At 38.6% G+C, this 18,275-nt stretch overlaps 1 protein-coding gene across 2 annotated transcripts; it reads left to right on the forward strand.

Moving 5' to 3' along the window:
- The first annotated feature begins 571 nt into the window (after positions 1-571).
- Positions 572-7,600, forward strand: CFAP161 (cilia and flagella associated protein 161). Of its 2 annotated transcripts, XM_054642365.2 has the most exons (7): positions 572-688; positions 800-889; positions 1,056-1,291; positions 1,881-1,965; positions 2,820-2,978; positions 3,642-3,715; positions 4,637-7,600. In XM_054642365.2, the coding sequence occupies exons 1-7, from the start codon at positions 626-628 to the stop codon at positions 4,812-4,814; spliced, it is 885 nt and encodes a 294-aa protein (XP_054498340.2). In that variant the 5' UTR covers positions 572-625; the 3' UTR covers positions 4,815-7,600. The 2 variants fall into 2 exon arrangements, with proteins under 2 accessions (XP_054498340.2, XP_077041657.1); XM_077185542.1 differs by lacking the exon at positions 2,820-2,978.
- The last annotated feature ends 10,675 nt before the right edge of the window (positions 7,601-18,275 follow it).

Here is an 18,275-nt window from a genome sequence, read left to right on the forward strand (position 1 = left end):
ACTGAAACGAGGTGATTCTAAGGTGATTTCAACCCAAACTATTCTATGATTGACAGTATTCACACACACTGCAGTGATAATGAACTGATTTGTTGTGTTAGACTGGTGCACCTCTCTGTTTAATATGGAGTGTAAAAGCCCGAGGAGGCTCTGGCCTGAGCTGCTCTCACTGCTCTGGAGGACAGACCGACACGGTAAGGGTAGAACAGGAGCGAACAGCCTCAAGCTGCCCTGCTCGAGCTCACACTGGGAACCCCTGCACCGAAAGGACTGGCCAGCACTGGAACGAGCTGCCAGGGCAGTGCTGGAGCCACCAACCCCGGGGGTATTGAAAAGAGGCGTGCACTTGGGGACATGGCTCTGGGAGGACCTGGCAGTGTTGGATTTAAAGTGGGACAGGACGATCTAAACTCTCTCGAGCCCTGTCAAATACTCCACGACCCCACGGCCCCTCACGGGCCCGCTCCGCCCTCAGCGGTGCTCAGGCCCCGCCCCTGTCCCCGCCCCGGCCAATCGCGGCTCCGCCCTCCCGGGACTGGCCAATCGCGACCTCTCCTTTCCCAGGCTGGCCAATCGCGGCCCGGCTCGGTCGCTATGGCGACGCGGGACGCGGCCCGGCCCGGCCATGGCTTCCTACCGCCTCGGGGTCCGCATCGGGAACTGGCTGGAGGACGAGATCGCGCAGCAGGTACCGCCACCCTCGGGCATCGCCGCCTCCCCCCCGGCTCGCTAAATCCACTTTAAACCCGAGATCGTGGGTGCTGGATAACATATGTGCTCCTCTGTCCTTTGCCAACAGGACCTGCTGAGGGATTTTATCCGTAAGAGAGAGAAAGGACAACTTTTTGTACAGAGATTAGCCAGACTTAAAGAGAATATTTTCAAGAAGGTAATTTTTTGAAGAGGGTTGTGTTCCTCCCCATGACCCCCACAGAATGGCATAACTCCTATTATTGTTCTGCATGCACTAAGAACGCTACGGAAATTAGACACTAAAATACTTCTGATGTTAGGTTCAGATAATTCTGTAAAGTACCATGTAAATTCTAATTCAGGTAGAGCTGTCTGTATCCACTGATGGATTTGTTCACTTTGGAGACACCGTGTTGCTTGTGAACCCAGACTGCACATCCCCGGAGGAGAGGGACCCCGAGCTGCGTGGCGATGTCACTCTGGCTGTTGACATGGAAGAAGTGTCCCTGTACTCAGATGAGCCCCTGCAGATCTCACGTGGACTCAGTGCAGTCAAGAGGGTGGACCCCATAGGTCGAAATGCTTTCTGTATTGTAAGGTCTGCTACTTTATTCTGAGTTGCTTTCAATTATTAGTTTACCTTTAGGTATCTTGTTTTGAGAAATACACAATGAAGTTTGCTTAATATACAAAGGAATAGGAGTAAATTTAATTTAGTTAAGAAAGAGTCTTCAATCATGCAGTAAGCTGGATTCTATACTGCATATTACTCTGATTAATTCCAATGACCTCTAAATCAGCTTAGGTGTGAAGACAGAATCAAGTTCACTGTATCATTTGGTAAATTCTGCAGCTGTTTTTATTCCAGTTGCAGACAAAGCATGTCCAAATATCACTAGTATTAATATTCACTCTCCTGCAAGCAGAAATGTGTCATTGCTTTTGCTTTCCATGAAGTGGACATGGTTCTGTTCTAAAAAACCCAGCATATTCTCTCTCTCAAATACATAGAACAAAAGAACAGGGTCCTGCTCAATAGTCAAAGGCTCTGCCTATTTTAAAAGGTAAACAATACAAAATTTTGTCACAAAGCAACATCTAACTGTAGACCAAAACAGATAAAACCCCTTAACAATAGTAAAACTGATATTTGAATGTACCTTTTTTCCTTTTTACAATTTTAACAGTGTTGATGGAAGTGCAGTGGGTGAACCACTTCGATACGGGCAGAACTTTCTTCTGGGGACAAAAGGAGGGGTTTCTGACAAACTGGTAAGGCACCAAAGTTACAAATGGCAGTGGTAACATAGGCTCATAATGTGCACTGAATCCCTCTCTAAGAATAGATATATAAAGCTGTACACTGGTGCAACATCTTCGTTTTACAGAACAGGCGCAGAATCATGCATAGGTCAAGATAAGAAAAGAAAGTTTATGCTACTTGCCAGAGGTCAGGTGTGCAGACCAAGGGGGCTGTTAGCCAGAAGGACTGAATAAAGGAAATCTAAAAATGAAAGAAAAAGAAATCACAATTGGATTGTGAATCATGAAAGAATTCTTCAAGGAGATTTTAGGGTTTTTTTACTTTGAACAACTCACTTAGGTGTTGGACTTGATTATCCTCGTGGGTCTCTTCCAACTCAGAATATTCTGTGAAACTCCAAAATGAGAAGATTTCCTTTCTTATGAAGATAATCCATAGTAGGAATAGAAAGTCATGCACTATTCCATCATTCTGAGGAAGCAGACTTCTATTAAATGGTATCATTCTTTCTCTCTGCAAATTAAAAGTAAATAAGGCATTACACATATGTATGCACTCAAAATAAATCACCACAACTTTGAAAAAATTTTCCTTCTCAACAATCATTTTGGTGAAATAAAAATATTTGGAATGTAAATTCAATTTTAAATTAGTATGCACAAATCTGCATATAGAATAACTACTTAATGGATTTATCAACAGTATTGAATCTATCCTATGGGTTTTGCCTGCATAGTTTTAGCTGTGAAGACTGATCTATCAGGAGCCTAGAGAAAAGTTATTTTGTTCAAAAATATGTTCAAAATTACATATCTTGTTTCTTTTACATTAATACTGTCCTTACTATACTTTTTTTTTACAGTTTTATCTGGCAAGTGACCACAAAACATTTAGAGATTTTGCTAAAAAATCTCGCCTTCAGAAAGTATTTCTGACAGGTGAGATTTCCTATTTGACTTTCTGGCAAGCAAAGTCCTTGGATCCACAACTGCGTCTTGAACATGAAGGATGTCCAGTTCCTGTAAGACATTAAAACTGTAGGAAATGTTATAAAAATTTAATTGAAATAGGTGGACTACTGAGAAAAAAATGTTATGTTGGTTTTATTCACATATTTATATGAGTTATGCCAGTTCTAACCTCTACTTTTAGGAAGGGGAGAGGGAAGGAACCATCTCTTTAATTAGGGATCTGCTTATAAAAATATTTGTTTCTACTGTTCATTTTGAGGTTGACTTGTTCAGTTTTTCTCATCAGAAATTTTCAAAGCTTGACATTATAATGTTGTGAGGGTGCATTACTTAGCTGTTTTTCAGGCCTTTTGGGACAGTAAATTCCATTTCCAATATTTGGAGATGGGATTAACTAAGAGGTCCTATACATTAAATGCCTAATAAAATTCTCAAGGCATCTGAATAAGTGGATGATTTTCCAAATGTTTTCAACCTTTTGTAAATACATTATTTTCCTGTACCAGATAACTGCTAGGCTTCCTGAAGTGCTGGTGTACAAGAGAGTATCACCAATACAATTGTTCCTTCACAGCCTTGAACTAAGACACATTTACATGAATAAGCTCACTAACAAACACAGTCAAAATTAACTAATTGTTAAAGACAGTCTTTATTCACAGTACTGGTTTAAATATGTTTGTCAAGTTCTTCCCTTGCTCTTTTTTTTCCAGGCAGAAACTAAAATTATTATTACTCATTGCTACACCAATCGCAACTTAGCTGTTCCAAGGACCTTCTGTGTGTGGTAAGAGTAACTTACAACTGGCAGGGTGTGCACAGTGATGGGCCAACAGCAAGAATTGCTGTGAGGAACAAGAGAAGTGCTTTAAGAACACACTGAGGAAATGGAAAATAATAGAAAATGCCATTCTCCTTTCCCTTATTTTACTTCTTGGCTGTAACATGTGCTGCTGGGTTGCTGCAGACAGTTGGTTCAGTCTTTGTTGTTTGGATTTTTTTTCATTATCATATCATTCTTTTAGAGTTCTCTAGTTTATTAGTGGTTCTCCCTTTGAATATCTAGAGCAATGTCAGTTGTTTGGATTACTTTTGGAGGAAAAAAATTATATACTAAGAAGTGTAAAGAACAAGGGAACCAAATAAAATCACAGTGCATAAAATTCTAGATGCTTATGTCCATCTGAATCAATGTCTCAACAAATCAAAGTCAGTCTCTCAATTCAGTTAATATACATGCATTAAATTAATATTGATTAGGCACTGCTAAGGAGTACACCAATGTTTCCCATTAACTTCTTAGCAAGATCTGACTGAGGATCTGTGTAAGGTTTTTGAGGATGAAAAAGTCTGAAAGTTTGAGGCTGAAGAAGTTATTAAGTAGCCAGAATCCTTCTCAGTCAGAGAGAAGTGGGGATGAGGGCATAACCAGCTTTTACAAATTTAGTTGTTCTATCAGGGCCTTATTCTGCTGGGGCTAGAAAGATGGCATTTATTTTGGATTTCAGATTCCTAAATTATTCATAGGAAACAAAATGGGTTATTTTGTTTCTTTTAAGTGTCTGGTATCTGAAAGTGCATGGTGATATTTCTGAGTATGCCAAGAGAAAAATGAGAAAATCTCAAACAATTCCCAAGTAATGAAGATTTGCTGAATTTATATATATGTTAATTCTCCTTGCCCATTCTATCTCTTTTGATTTTGCAGGTCTTGTTTTGGAAGAGAATTTGAAGTAATTTGTCACAATTATCTTGATGCCCGCAGAGTTGAAGAAGATAAGAATTACTGGGAGATAATTACAGGAAATCCTGGTCCTGAAGATGGTACAAGGCCTGAAAGACCCAAAGCTCTCCCAGAAGGGTATGAGAATAAATTAGCTTCATGAAAAGACAGAGGATATAAAAGCCCAAGACCACAGCCAGGAGAGGTTGATGAGACTGATTATTGTTTCTTTCTGTTTATATTTTAGTTTTAGAGATGTTTGTTTTAAAAATGGAAATTAAAGTCTGCCATTAGTAATTTTGCATAATCTTGTTAACTCATCAAGGTTATAATGGGCAAAAAACTCTTAAAATTTGATGAACAACATGAAAAAATTGTAAATCAGGAAAGGTTCCTTTTCCCATTTTCACATTCACTGATGGCAAAAGTTGTCAGAACCCTGGAAATCTGATTTCATTAAATTACTGCCTCTCAGAGTATACTTAACCAATTCTTCCAAAGCCAAAGCAGTGTCACAATTTTTAAAAGGGTGAGTGGACAGTTTCCAAAACACTGAAAACCAAACACACGCAAAGTTATCATGGGATGCTTTGACATTTAAAGTTCATCTGAAAGAAAGTTGGTTGTTGAGTTTGTTCCACCCTCCTTCCAGCACAACATTGCCAATTATTAAATTACAAGTCAGCCTTTTTTTACCTAGAGTTTATCTTCTAATTCATGGATATAAATTGAGTTTTTAATGTTTTCCCATGTATTTTAAACACTTTAATATCTAAAGTAATCAAGAGCTTGAGCACAGTGATACAGACTAGAGACTTAGAACAGCCTTTTCCATGCATCACCATGTTCCATTTACCTCTCATCCACAGCGTTTTTCAATCATAGTAATTTCTAACAAGTTTGAGAGTAAGGTAAAATTGTCAAAGAAAATCAGGCTCCCACAAGTTTCATGATAGTAAATGCCAAAGCAGAAAACAAATATGATATGCTGTAAGTTTATCCAGTAAGAAAAAGATTGTAGTCTATGTTCCTACCTAATTAGACAATGGAATATCCACATAAAAAAAAATAAGGCCTTTGAGGGTAGAAATTTCAGCTGAAACTCACATTTCCTTGAAAACAAAATCAACCAAGTATAAAATGCAAATACCTGGAAAACAGAGGTCATTACTGCATAGATTTACCTGTCTTTCTATAGAAGCTGAAAAAGCATCACAGAGGATCTTCTACTGTATGGCATTCCATTATATCTATTTAGTTAAACATATATTTATTTCAACTCCTACTGTACCACAAGAGCAGGCTCTTTCTGCACAGATAAGTGACAACCCAATTAAAATGCTACACTGATATCCATTTATAAAAGATTCCAAAGATCTTCAGTGATCATAAAGGTCAATTAAAACTTTCTAAGTTTTCCAAAACAAACCCACTAAACTTCCACAAAAGAAGGGATTGGTCCAAACATATTTTTAAGCTCTTATTCCCAAATAATCTGTTTGAAGCCCACAAGTAAGGCCTACAAAGCTTTGCCTTTATTCAATGTAAATTAAGTCAGGAGGCTGCAGCATCTGGCATTTGGCATGCAGGATCTCAGAGCAGCAGGCAGATCATGCTGCTGTGGCATCCTGCTTTGCTTTGAGGGACTGTACTGCAGAGGACAGCTTTAGAATCACACTCCTTGTGTGCAAACCTTTACCTATTACAGATGGGCTGTTGCAGAGGAAATTATCTTTAGGAACTTTCACTTTTTCCTTTCGTTTTCTATGTAAGCATAATTACCATGATTTGTGATGTTTTTCTAGAGGGTCTGTTCATAATCCAACATTCAGAGGTAAAAATATGCACATTTTCACAATGGATTGACCTAAGTCTGCTTATATTTTGTAGATATTAAAGTTTAGTAGATAAAGTTTTGTAGATATTTAATTTTAGTAAGACTTAAACTGCAGGAATGCACTGTAGTGTCTCTAATTTGGCCATTGGACTTTTACTGGTATTAGATGCAGCAATTTCAAATCTAAATCTCTTAACTCTGGGTCAAATGTAGGAAACAAGAAGAAGCCATTTCTGAAAGGAAGCCTCGTGTAAACTCATGCAGGAATGAGGACTGTGTGGGCAGGGTGCCTGGGCTGGCTGATGTTTTGGGTAGGAGTGTTTGTGTGTGTGAGTGGAAGAAAAGCAATGCACCCTGTACAAAACAAGCTTTGCAAAGACTTAGAGGAAAAAAAAAAGAGATAAACAGGTGCAGAAATGAGTAAAAAAGCAGTTAATGTTGGAATTTGGTGCTGATTAATAGTAGCTTGGAGACTTGTGTGTTTTGATCATTGTGCTCATTTGAAAGGATTTCTTGAGCTGAAAATAAATAGAATTGAATCGATATTCCTGATTCCATTAGCAGTGTTAAACCCACAGATTTTTACATGGCTCTTATATCATATAATACATATTTATAATTCATCTAATTCACGATAACAGACACGGATTCCAAATTTTTTTTAAAGCTGGTTTTTGCACTTTTTAATATTGTCCACACGATGGCAGCACAATTTCTAAACAGCACAATTCCTGCCGTGTCTGTAAAACAGCCTGAGATGTTAAAATCCAAACGAGTCCCTGAAACAATGCCACAGAAGGAAACCGAGTTAAAACAGACTTGAATTCTAGGCTAGGGTATGTCATTAGTGTTATATAATCTTTCTGGAAAATAAAGTTAAGCACAAAGGTAGACACATTGCCCACAATCAACTTCTTTATATTAATTAGAACATTAAGTAATTTGTAACAAAAGTGTAATTAGAGGAACTTAGGAGCTTTTTCTTTCACTTTCTGTTTAAAGATATGGAACTTGGTGCGTGACAAGCAATGCATATTTTTATAAGGCTACTGTTATTGCTTTTGCAATATTTGCAATTAATTTACAGAAATTAAAATTATTCCCATTTTCACGACAGATTGACACAATTCTGCTTTGATTCTGTAGGTATTAAACTAGGAAAACAATCAAGCTGTGTAGAGTGCACTGTAGGGTTTTCTAATTTATCCATTTCGTGACAAACACAGGATTTATTATAAAGAATGATGGGATTGAATATTAGTGGAGAGTATGAACAATCCTGATATTTCCAGTTAGAATCACAATATTTCTGGTGGATAAGGCAATGGAGACCTGAACCACACCCCAGACCTGACCACTGTGTTGCTTTTTCTTGTCCAAATACTGTGTATGATGAAATAAGGGCAGTGATGTTTCTCTCCTTTAAAATGCACTTTGTTTTTTGTAGGTGTATGTATTTAAAAAGCTTTTAATACTTCTTCCAAATTCCACCCAATATGGATAGCTCCACAAAGTACATTGTGGGAAGATAAAACTCACTTTGCCTCCATCCCAGACAGCTCAAGAGCTGTTAGGATGAAGCTGATCCTGAGCTATTAGTCCTTGCTGAGGGCCAGGGTGCATTAGTCCAAGTTTAGTGCTGTGTTACAATAGCTTTTCACAGGCCTGAGGCACAGAGAGTGCTCATATCTGCACGTTCTGCTGTGCAGTTGGGTGTTAGCAGCACAATATTGAATTAAAGAAGAGAACTCAGAGTCAGCAAAGAAAAGCTGACTGGTTAACTCACACTTAACACTAGAAAATGAAAATCCAGTTAAAATATGCCTTTTCACTTCCCTCTCTTGCACATTCTTCCCCAGCTCATATTTCACATCACATCACTTCTCTGCCATGTTGTCTAGCCCAAATGTACTGATTTACTGTGGTTATAAAGTGCTCTTCAGCACTCAGCACCAGTTCTTGGCCTCACACCTAATCACATCAGTATCTCCAGAGCTGCTTTTCTGTTCAGTGATTGTCACAAAGTATTGTTTCAGCTGATAGAGGAGGAAGCCATATGCAGGTTTAGTAACTGAATAAAACATCTGAGGGGAAAAAAAGACACAGAGAGCATTACAGTAAAATTCTACACATCAGTGGAAGAAAATATCCAAGCACTGGAAAATTTGGTGGAGTTGGCAGGTAAGAGGGTGATTTTGATAACATCTGTGCCCACTCTAAATTAATATTGCATGTCTGTTGTAATTTGAGTGGGGTAGGTGTGAAATGATCTTTTAAAACCATAGCTGCTGTTTTAGAAACACTTAAGACCTTAATGTATTAGAATTAAACTAAGGAGGCCACAAAAGAAAAAAAATACAGATGTGATATGCAAAATACTTGTGTGAAAATTATGAAATCTCTGTGTCAGTTTGTCAGCTACACTTCTCTTCTAACTATATTCTATTTTAGGCTTTGTCCCAGATCTTGTATCCACTCTCTGCCTGACCTGCCTTGTTTCCTTGCCTGAACACAGCACAGAGGAGCAAACCTTGCTCTGTCAGCTCTCCCCTTCATGCTGGTTTGACTCTGCCCTGCAAGCTGTAAAAGGGAATCTAATCCTCAATGCTCCATTCTCCTGGCAAAGAGGAGGAGTGGGAAAATCTGTCACCTTGCTGTGACAGCAGGGATATGAGCAGCCATAAGGATATAAACTGCAGGATTTGCATGATAAATTAGCATTGCTGACAAGAAGAGGGATAACTTGGCATAAAGACACAGGGAGACCCTTCCACTTTGGGGTTTTGGGGGATTTTTTTGGTCAACACTGTGTGCACAGGGTATGGAATGAAACAATTGACACTTTTCTTCCCTTTTTTTTCCACTGCTGGGCTTGTAAAAGGCAACATTCACTCAACAGAAGAAAATTGTCAGTATGGTGCTAGAAAGTATTGCTACAGCTGAGGCACCTTCTCTTGAGAAGTTTCTATATTTTCTGGCAAGGAGTACTCAAAGTACAATAGAATAGGTCCAAACATTTAAAAATGCCTGATGACATTAATGCCCACGTTCAATGATGAAATTAATTCATACACATGAATCTCTGCTCTGAGTTTATACAAGAAACTCAGAGAGCTGATTTCCCAACATCTGTTAAATGCCGCTTCATACAATACGTCAAAACAAAACTAAACAGACCATCCAGTTAGAGGCCAGCTAGAATATATGTTTCTATAATGCTGGTCTTGTTTTAATTATAGCCTCCTTGGGGCAGGGACCATATCTTCATCTTCATCATTTTTTTCCAAATGCAAAGAACTACAGCAGAGAAGCTCAGTAAGTAATAGCATAAAGCTGTTATGAAAAGAGTTTGTAAGATGACAAGAAACTGAAGTAAACCTGGTGCAAATAACCAGAGATATGGGCACATGAAATCTGCACATAAAGTAATGCCAAGTAGCAAACTCTTAGTGTGGGGTAAGAAGATTCAGCTGCCCAAGTAATTCTGATGTTAGTAGGAGTTGCTAGGAGAACATCCCACAAACCACAGTGCTGTCCCTGTGGGTCTGACAAACCCACAGAGGGGAATAAGAATTATCCATGGCAGTATTTATTTTTATGCATATATTTAGGTTTTTTAATTATATGGCATACAAGTTAAAAATACCTAACCAACTCTTAGCACAAGTCCCATTTGCAACAGAGACACCAGTCCTGAGAGACTGAAGAACTGTTTCTTCAGTTTTTTTCATGTTAAAATTTCCAGATATTATGTTGCACATACCCTTGGAGATCTTGGTCTAAGAAGATAATTTTCAAAAATCGTATTTAGATGTTCCTGTAAACATTACTGGTACAATTTATAAAGATATTAAATTCCTAAGCAAAATGAAAGCAAGAAACTAGTGAATAAGAAGAGCACTGAACTGAAGTTTGAATTACTTTTCCTTTATGTTCAAATCTCTTATAACTCCTGAAATGCTAATAACTGTGGATAATTGTTTTAGGGTCTCTAAAAGATCAAACACAGAGGTTTTTGAAATCCATGTCAGACAGAAATTTCTATCCTTCCTCCCTGGTTTCCTACTGCTCCTCTTGCTTAGACTTTCTGCCTCTTCCATATCCTGAAGAAACAACTGAGCAGTTGTTTGGGGGAAAGTTTAAGGTTCATCAGCTTTTCCGGTCTTTTTGCTGACAATTTTGGCAGCATCAGTTTAGCCAGAACACCCAAGATGTATTATAGTCTGAAAAATAACCACTGAATGTAACTGTGCCATGAAAATAAACACTCACAGAGAAATATAAATGAATTTCTGCTATATACACATACACACTCTGGGAACTTTTATGCTAACATGGAAATCACATCCAGTTCAGCATAGGCAGGAAAACAATCTTCCCTCAATGAAGACAATTAACTGGTTTCTTTGAAGCTACCTGAAATAATTAGTTCTTTCAGAGTAACCTACAGTGGTCGGGGACATATTCAGGTCTGATTATGAATGGCTCCATGGCATCACATGGTGATCCAGAACAACACTCTAGCTATTGTTTCACTATGCACCCTTTTTCCTTTCTGTTTTCATTCCCCTTTCTGCTTTCTCAGGTTCTACTCACAGTCTTACCTAAAAATTTGCCTTAAGATGGCTCAGCATATTGAGCTGTGCTCTTTGTCCATCCTAAGCCAGTCAGGGTGATAATTCTCTCCAGAGCATATTGAGCAGAGGACCTAGATCACTTTGTGGTCAATAATTCATAATTACAACAAAAGCAACTTTTAACCTTGTTGGCATAATTTCTGTGATAAGCTCCCAATTTATTTTACTGTGTTTTGTGAATTTGCTGCCAAAAATGGCAGCTGAAATTTACTTTTAAGACTTTTTTATTTACTTTTAAGACTTTCTGAAACACCAGCTTTGGATCAAATCAGGAATTCTGCCAGAAATCACCATATTATAAGAAACGTTTATGACCAGTAAAACATTTTTAGTTCTTGAATCAAAGTAACTTACATTAATAATTTAGTCAGGTTGCTGTGGTATTAGCTGAATACATTTCAGGTGTCTCAAGCAGGCACAGTTGAAGCCATCAGCATTCAAACTCTTGGACAGAATGGCAGCTTGAAAGGCAGCTAAAGAATGCCTCCTGCTTTGTTGCCTTGGAGGGGGAAGCCAATCAGGATAAAAGGGAAGGGCTGAGTATGAAACTGCAAATCTTAGAGTCTTAATGCAGTGAGCTGTGGCCTGGCAAGCCCTTGAGGAAAGCAGTCAGCCATGGTAATCACCTAGACAGCCACCCACAGCTGCATGGCATTACAAATTCATTTTTATCCCTGCTGTGAAATAGAATGTCCAATAAATAATAATTTCAAATATGGGAGTGGGCTCATTTCTTACATAAATTGCTGTAGCTCAGGTAAGGAGCAGTAGTTAACTTTGTCTTTTATTTTTATGGCAATGCTGGAACTCAGTGATCATGCTAGAGATAAAAAACAGAGACCAGCCAAGCCAAAAATCCCCTCTGCTTGAGCTTTGTATCTCCAGTCACTGTTTCAAAGGAAGACAAACCTCTTTCCATTTCCCTGTCCATCACAGGTAATGGTGTTCTGCTCTGCGTTTCCTCATGTGTCTATCACGTGCCCTCTCTTCCTTCATTTACTATATCTGTGCACCACTACTCCTACTGGGCATAGGCATTTCATAAAGGTAGTAAGAAGTAGATTGTGGAAGTTTATTAGGGGCTAATAAGAAAAACAAAGAAATATTACAAAAGAAAATTTTTCATTGCTCTTAAGTATGTTGGCATTGCAAAGTTTTCCATAAAATGTCTGCCTATACTTGCTCTCAAATGGCACCAAATTCCACAGGTTGAATGAATCAAATTAATAATTTTGATTAAGTTATCAATTTATCCAGACACAAGTTCCCTGGATGTCGTATTTTTTTTAATCCACATTTGCTTTTCAGAAACAAATTACAATTTGTTTAAAAGGAATGCATGTAGCTATCTCAATAATTACATGACCCCTGTATGGCATCACATGCATGACCTTTGATACAACATAGCTTATTGTTCTCATTGCTTGTTGAAATTTTGGTGCTTCCAGAAGCACTTGAAATTCAACATTTTTATCTGCCCCTTGCTAATTAATATCTAACCATATATCAACTGATTGTGCCGTGTTGGGCGGTTATGGAATTTTGTCTGTATGTGTTAACTGATTTTAAACAGTGCCACACTTTGGGACTACTGAATGGTTTCTTCTGAACACTGGGCTTTATACAGCATTCAGAAACACCAACACAAATTCCTGCTTCCTATGAAATTAGCTTAACAAGGATTTGGGGAGTAACTATTTGCACTCCACGGTTGATGTGTGTGACCTTTTCATCCAAGCAATTATTTCTGAGAACAGAATGTTCATTCATCATGGAAAGAATTGAGGCAAAGTCAATTTATACCATACATTCGGCCTGTTACATGACACAACCATTTGCTGTTTGATTTTAGAAGTTAAGAACTACATAAAATCCAACAAGTGGTGAAGGTTTTTTGGTCAGCCCATGTAATCTATTATAATCTTAGGTTTTTTGCAATAATATCACGTTATTGTTATAAGAAAATATGTCAGAATTGGTATAAATGCTCTACAATAATTATTCAGATCTATTTGAACGTATTCTACCAAAGAGAACTTTTTATCATGCCAGGGTAGTTCACCAATTTTTGCAAATGAGCTGTGTAATTAAGTGAGAACAGTCCTCCTGTGTAACTGTCATGAAGAGAATATTCATCACCTGGAATTCTACGTGCTTCAACACAACAGCATATTTGGTAAGTTTCCTGAGGGTGGGACAATGAAGTTGAAACTGAAATGAAAAGCAATAACGGAGTTCTTAAAGAGTTCAGAAACCATCCATGAAACCAAATTTACAGAGAAAGAGAACACAAACTAAAACTCTTCAAAATACATTTAAACTTTCAGGACTGCCTCTCCCTGTGGAGAATCCAATATGATATTGAGCTTCTACAGGTGAACCGAGGTTATTTTCCCCACAGAAATAAAAGAAAGATAATTACAACTTAGTAGACAAATATAGCCACAGTTATATTCTTCAAAAACAGTCTACAAAGTTCTGTGTTGATATATTTCTGCCTTGTTCAGTGAAGCTAAAAAGTTTGCTAGAAAGAGCATTTTAGAGATCAAAGAGGATTCACCTTTGCCACAGTTAAAAACAGTTTGTCTCATACAGTTCCTGTTACTGCAGAAAAAATACTGGTATGATAAAGTCATTGGTTATGCAATAAAAGTGTATTGGGTTTAAGTCTCACATTTCATTGAGCTGTGTAACATTTGTATGTTGAGTACAATCAGGACAACACATAGTAAGTAACAATTAAGAACTTCACTTAGTTAAAGAGAACAAACCATTAGTGAGGTGAATTCATTTCACCTGATCTTAACAATTACTACATTGCATTCTTCCAGTCATTAAGGCAAAATATGAATGACTGAGCAGGCTTTTGAAAAAAGAGCTAAACAGAAAGGTAGCTCCCAAAATTGATTAGGAGGATATTAAATGTTGAGATGAGATCAGCCACTTTTCCAAAACCAGTATATCACTGCTGTGATAACTTGCATAGAGCAGAATAAACATTCCAGGAAGTTCTAATTACCTTAATGATGAACTCCTGTGTAACCACATTTGTGATTCAAATGCATCTGCCCTCATGTTCCATGCTCTGAACTCTGCCTCATGCTGGTATGTACACAGACTGCAAAGACATCACATTGCAACAATCTGCTGGAAGAAAATAAAACAAATTCTTTAGTTCTTACTGCAAAACACAGTCCTTAGACTTCTTATGATGGTTTTCTGAACTCTTCCCACCTTGTTGCCATCTGTGTTAAAATGAGTGGATGCCAGAATTGGACATGGAGTGCTCATTTAATGCTTTATTCAGCAGTAAGGATCCTGTTCTTCTTTGATGCTTTTTGGCACATGAATCCATTTTCAAGGCTGCATCCAAGACCTCAGTGAGGGTGGGTGGCCTGGAGATAGCTGGAGAAAAGAGTTACATCCTCACACCCCACTCCAGCTCCCACTTCTCTTTGCTAGAGCAGTTTGAGAGCAGAACAAGCTGTTCCACTGCGGCCAAGGAGGCAGGGAGGGGAAGATGGAGAGGGGACATTTGGTGCACAGAGGAGCAGGCTTGAGCTCTGTAGTTAGACTAAGAGCACCTGGGAGCTGCTTTTCTGAATTCAGCTGTGAGAGGATTATTCCACACAGCTCTGGAGAGGCTGAAAGAGACTCTTCTTGCAAATTGAGGTTTTAACTTCCTCTGTCCTGCCATTCTGCTCTTCTAGGTAAACTCTAGCTTTGACTTTAGCTACGCTGGCTGTACTTGTCCCTGTCGAGCTTTAACAGCCAGTTATGATTAAATTCTTTTAAAAAGACATTAGAATAATGGATAAAAGTATAATCATAGGGGTATAACCTAGTTGTTTATTTTAAATGTCATAAAATGTCTAAGGGGAAAGAATAGCAGAGGACTAAGAAATATATTAGGACAGAAAATTGTGAAGACTAAAGAAAAAAATACAAGTCAATGGTTATTTTGAGCTGGGAAGTATATTAACAAGTAGAGTCCTAAGACCCACACCAGAAATGGGTTAATTTAAACTATATGCTACTCATCTGGAAAGGAAGCATTCAGTAGCAGAGCCAGCATAATTGGGAATTATGTGATCATTTAAAAAAGCCATGACTTAAAAAAAGCCCCAAGAGCAAACAAAACAAAAGAAAAGCCTAAAAGAAGGGACCAAAAAAGATGGTAGCTGAAATTCAGTGTAGGCAAGCATGAGGCAATGTGTACTAAAAGGAACAACCTGAACTACTCATATACACTTGATGGTTTGCAAAATCACTCAAGAAAAAGATCTAGGCGTTACTGCAGACAGCTTAATGGAAACTTCTACTCAGGGCACACTAGTGGTCAAAAAAAGCAAACAAAATGTCAAGCTATATTAAAGATGGATTGAAGAATAATACTGGAAAGAACAACAATGCCACCAAATACATCAACAAAGTATTCTTCATTTTAAGATTAGGTTATTTTGCTTTCATTGTATGAAAAGAAATGGGAATCACCTAGAAAAAGAAATTAAATGAGATTTAGGGGCATTGATAAAGTACAAAATGAAAGATATTTAAAGGGTATCAAAATTATGACATCATTCAAATTAAGGTGTTTTTTTTTCCTGAACAACTTCTCTATTTCTCAGTCCTTGAGTTTGCAAAAAATGTTAGCAGGAGCATATCTGTCCCTTTTTCATATCTACTGAGATAAGTGACATACAGACTGTGGATGAGCTTCCTTTGAGCACGGGGCCTGAATGTAATTTCTGTGCTGCTCTAGAGAAAACTGCAAAGGGTCAGAACCTCCCTGCCCTGCTAAGCCCAGTCTGCAGAGCCCAACCCAGTGCTGGGTCTTACCCAGCTTAGGCTCACCTGCTGCCTATGCCCAGCACCTTGTGTTCAGTCCTTACCCACTTGCTCCAGCCTAGCACCCTAACTGAATTCTGTCCTCCTTTAATCCCTTTCACCTCAGCTCCTGCACTTATATTCCCAAATTACCCTCTGCTGCTTCCAGAGTCCCACACCAGTCACCCCCTGCTCCCCCATGGCTTTTTAGCCCACTTTCCCCTCCTCAGGCACGTTCCCAGCTCTGTTCCCCCAGTGTGTGCTGTCAGGATTACCAGCTCTGGGAATTACCCCAGGAATTCCCTCCCCTGCAGTACCCACAGGAACTTCCCAGGCTCTGCAGACCCCCAGCAGAAGCCCAGGGTGCTGTTAATGTTATCAGTTACTCTTCACAGTAAACATGAAACATGAAAAACTACAATCAGATGTTAATTCACAGCAGATGAACACCCCCTTCCACCCCTACACACACCACCCACCTTGGGGCTTTATCATGCCTCAGTGCATAAATTGCTTAGATATTAATTAAGGCAGGAGATTTCTCTACTAATTACGTGACAAGCCGAGAGCTGGCCTGTGGATTAAGGACAATGATATACAGCAACCTCTGTGGTTCCTAGGGAAGAGTGCCTGCTATAAATAGATGTTAGAATTGTAAATTTAACATTGTTTAGTCTGAGGATAAGTGAGGAAAATGGGAAACTCATTTGCTCAGTAGTAGCAGGGTGTGGAGTGTTGTTTTCTGCCCAGGATTATTTTTATTTTTATTACTAAACTCTTGAGAGCCTAGAGATGTCACAAGGTCCTTTTGCTGGGCTGTGAAACCAGGAGAGGAAAATATGAACTTACACAGTTTTATATAACTTACAAATGTGTTTAGCATTTTCTGTGACAGTGAAGGCAGTCAGAAAATTTAACTGTTTCCTTTGTGAACTTTATTTTGTTTGTCTGGAAGTTTGACCTGCTTCAGAGCAGGGGCAGGACATTTTTCCTACATAAGCAAAATAATATCTAATTGCAATAAAAAAGGGGAGGAAGAAAGAAAAACTGAAGTTATGCTGTGAAATGGCACTATTACCTCTTTAACAGGAAGCATATGGAATAGTAGCATGCACATAGGTCTGAGAGCCAGGAATAAATCAGTCTAGACATGCTGATTCCAGCTGTGGTCCTGAAACAAGCTGTTAGGGCTAGAACCTGATTAATTCTAATGTCCATCTGGAGAGGATGATGAATGAAGGCAGAGTAACTGTGCCATCAGAGCTGTTGGAAGAACAAGGGCTACCCACTGTAATCCCTTCTGTCCAACAGGGGCTGCATCCACAGGCAGCATCAGAAATCAGGGTGCTACATCCTATGGAAAAGTGCCTTATCACATAGCCACATTCTCTGCATTATAGAAAACGAAGCAGAGGAAATGTCTTCATTTAATCCTTTTTTCCACTTCTTAGTATGGCACTCACTTATTGTTCTGCTTGTGCTTTCCCCATTGTGGTTATAATTAATGTGGTTAACTAATATTTATAGGGACCCAGAAGATAGAAAGCCTATGTATTATCTATTTAGGGTAATTACCTCACTAAAGGACCTAAATAAATATTGATACAATTTCAGAGAGCAAGGCACTCACTACACTCACAAAAATACCTCCTCTCTTGATCCCGCCTCCACTCAAAACAATGACTCCATCTCAACTGATCTCATATGAATAAATAACATTTGCACCTCCTTTACTATTATCCTATTTTCTCACAGCAAGAGGATCCTAGTTTGTCTGTTTGCTGTAGCCCAAATTCTCCCATCCTCAGACAAAACTCTTCCCTCCACTACACAGACTTTATTCACCAAAGAAAAACCTCCCAAAGCCCTTACAGACCTTATGAAAGACGTTTTCACTCACTTGGGTTAAATGACCACTGTGTGTTTTCTTTCTTCCTTTTTTTTTTTTTTTCCTGGGGGTGGCGTAAAAAGTAATAAATGAATCATTTCAACTTTGGGCGAGAAGTTTAGGTGTTGTATTTGTACCATGCAACTACATAAACACAGAAGGAGCCAGTTAACCAATGAATTGCAGGAATGAGAAGCAGTGAGATGATCTAAAACGTTTTAACACATTTTCCATACACTGGCACTCGGATTAGTTGTGTTTTGCTTTCTTACAACAGACACAAGTCAGTAAAAGTCCAAAAGGAAAGTCTGAGGTTTTATATTTCTGTTTGTGGTACAGGAAAAGGGTTACGATCTCAGTGGTTGATTCAGTGAAATAACATCTCTTTTATACACATCTGCCTAGCAAGTAGGGCGGTAGTTGGAAATACCCAAT

The sequence above is a fragment of the Agelaius phoeniceus genome, chromosome 13, assembly GCF_051311805.1.
Source record: "Agelaius phoeniceus isolate bAgePho1 chromosome 13, bAgePho1.hap1, whole genome shotgun sequence".
Lineage (NCBI taxonomy): Eukaryota > Metazoa > Chordata > Aves > Passeriformes > Icteridae > Agelaius > Agelaius phoeniceus.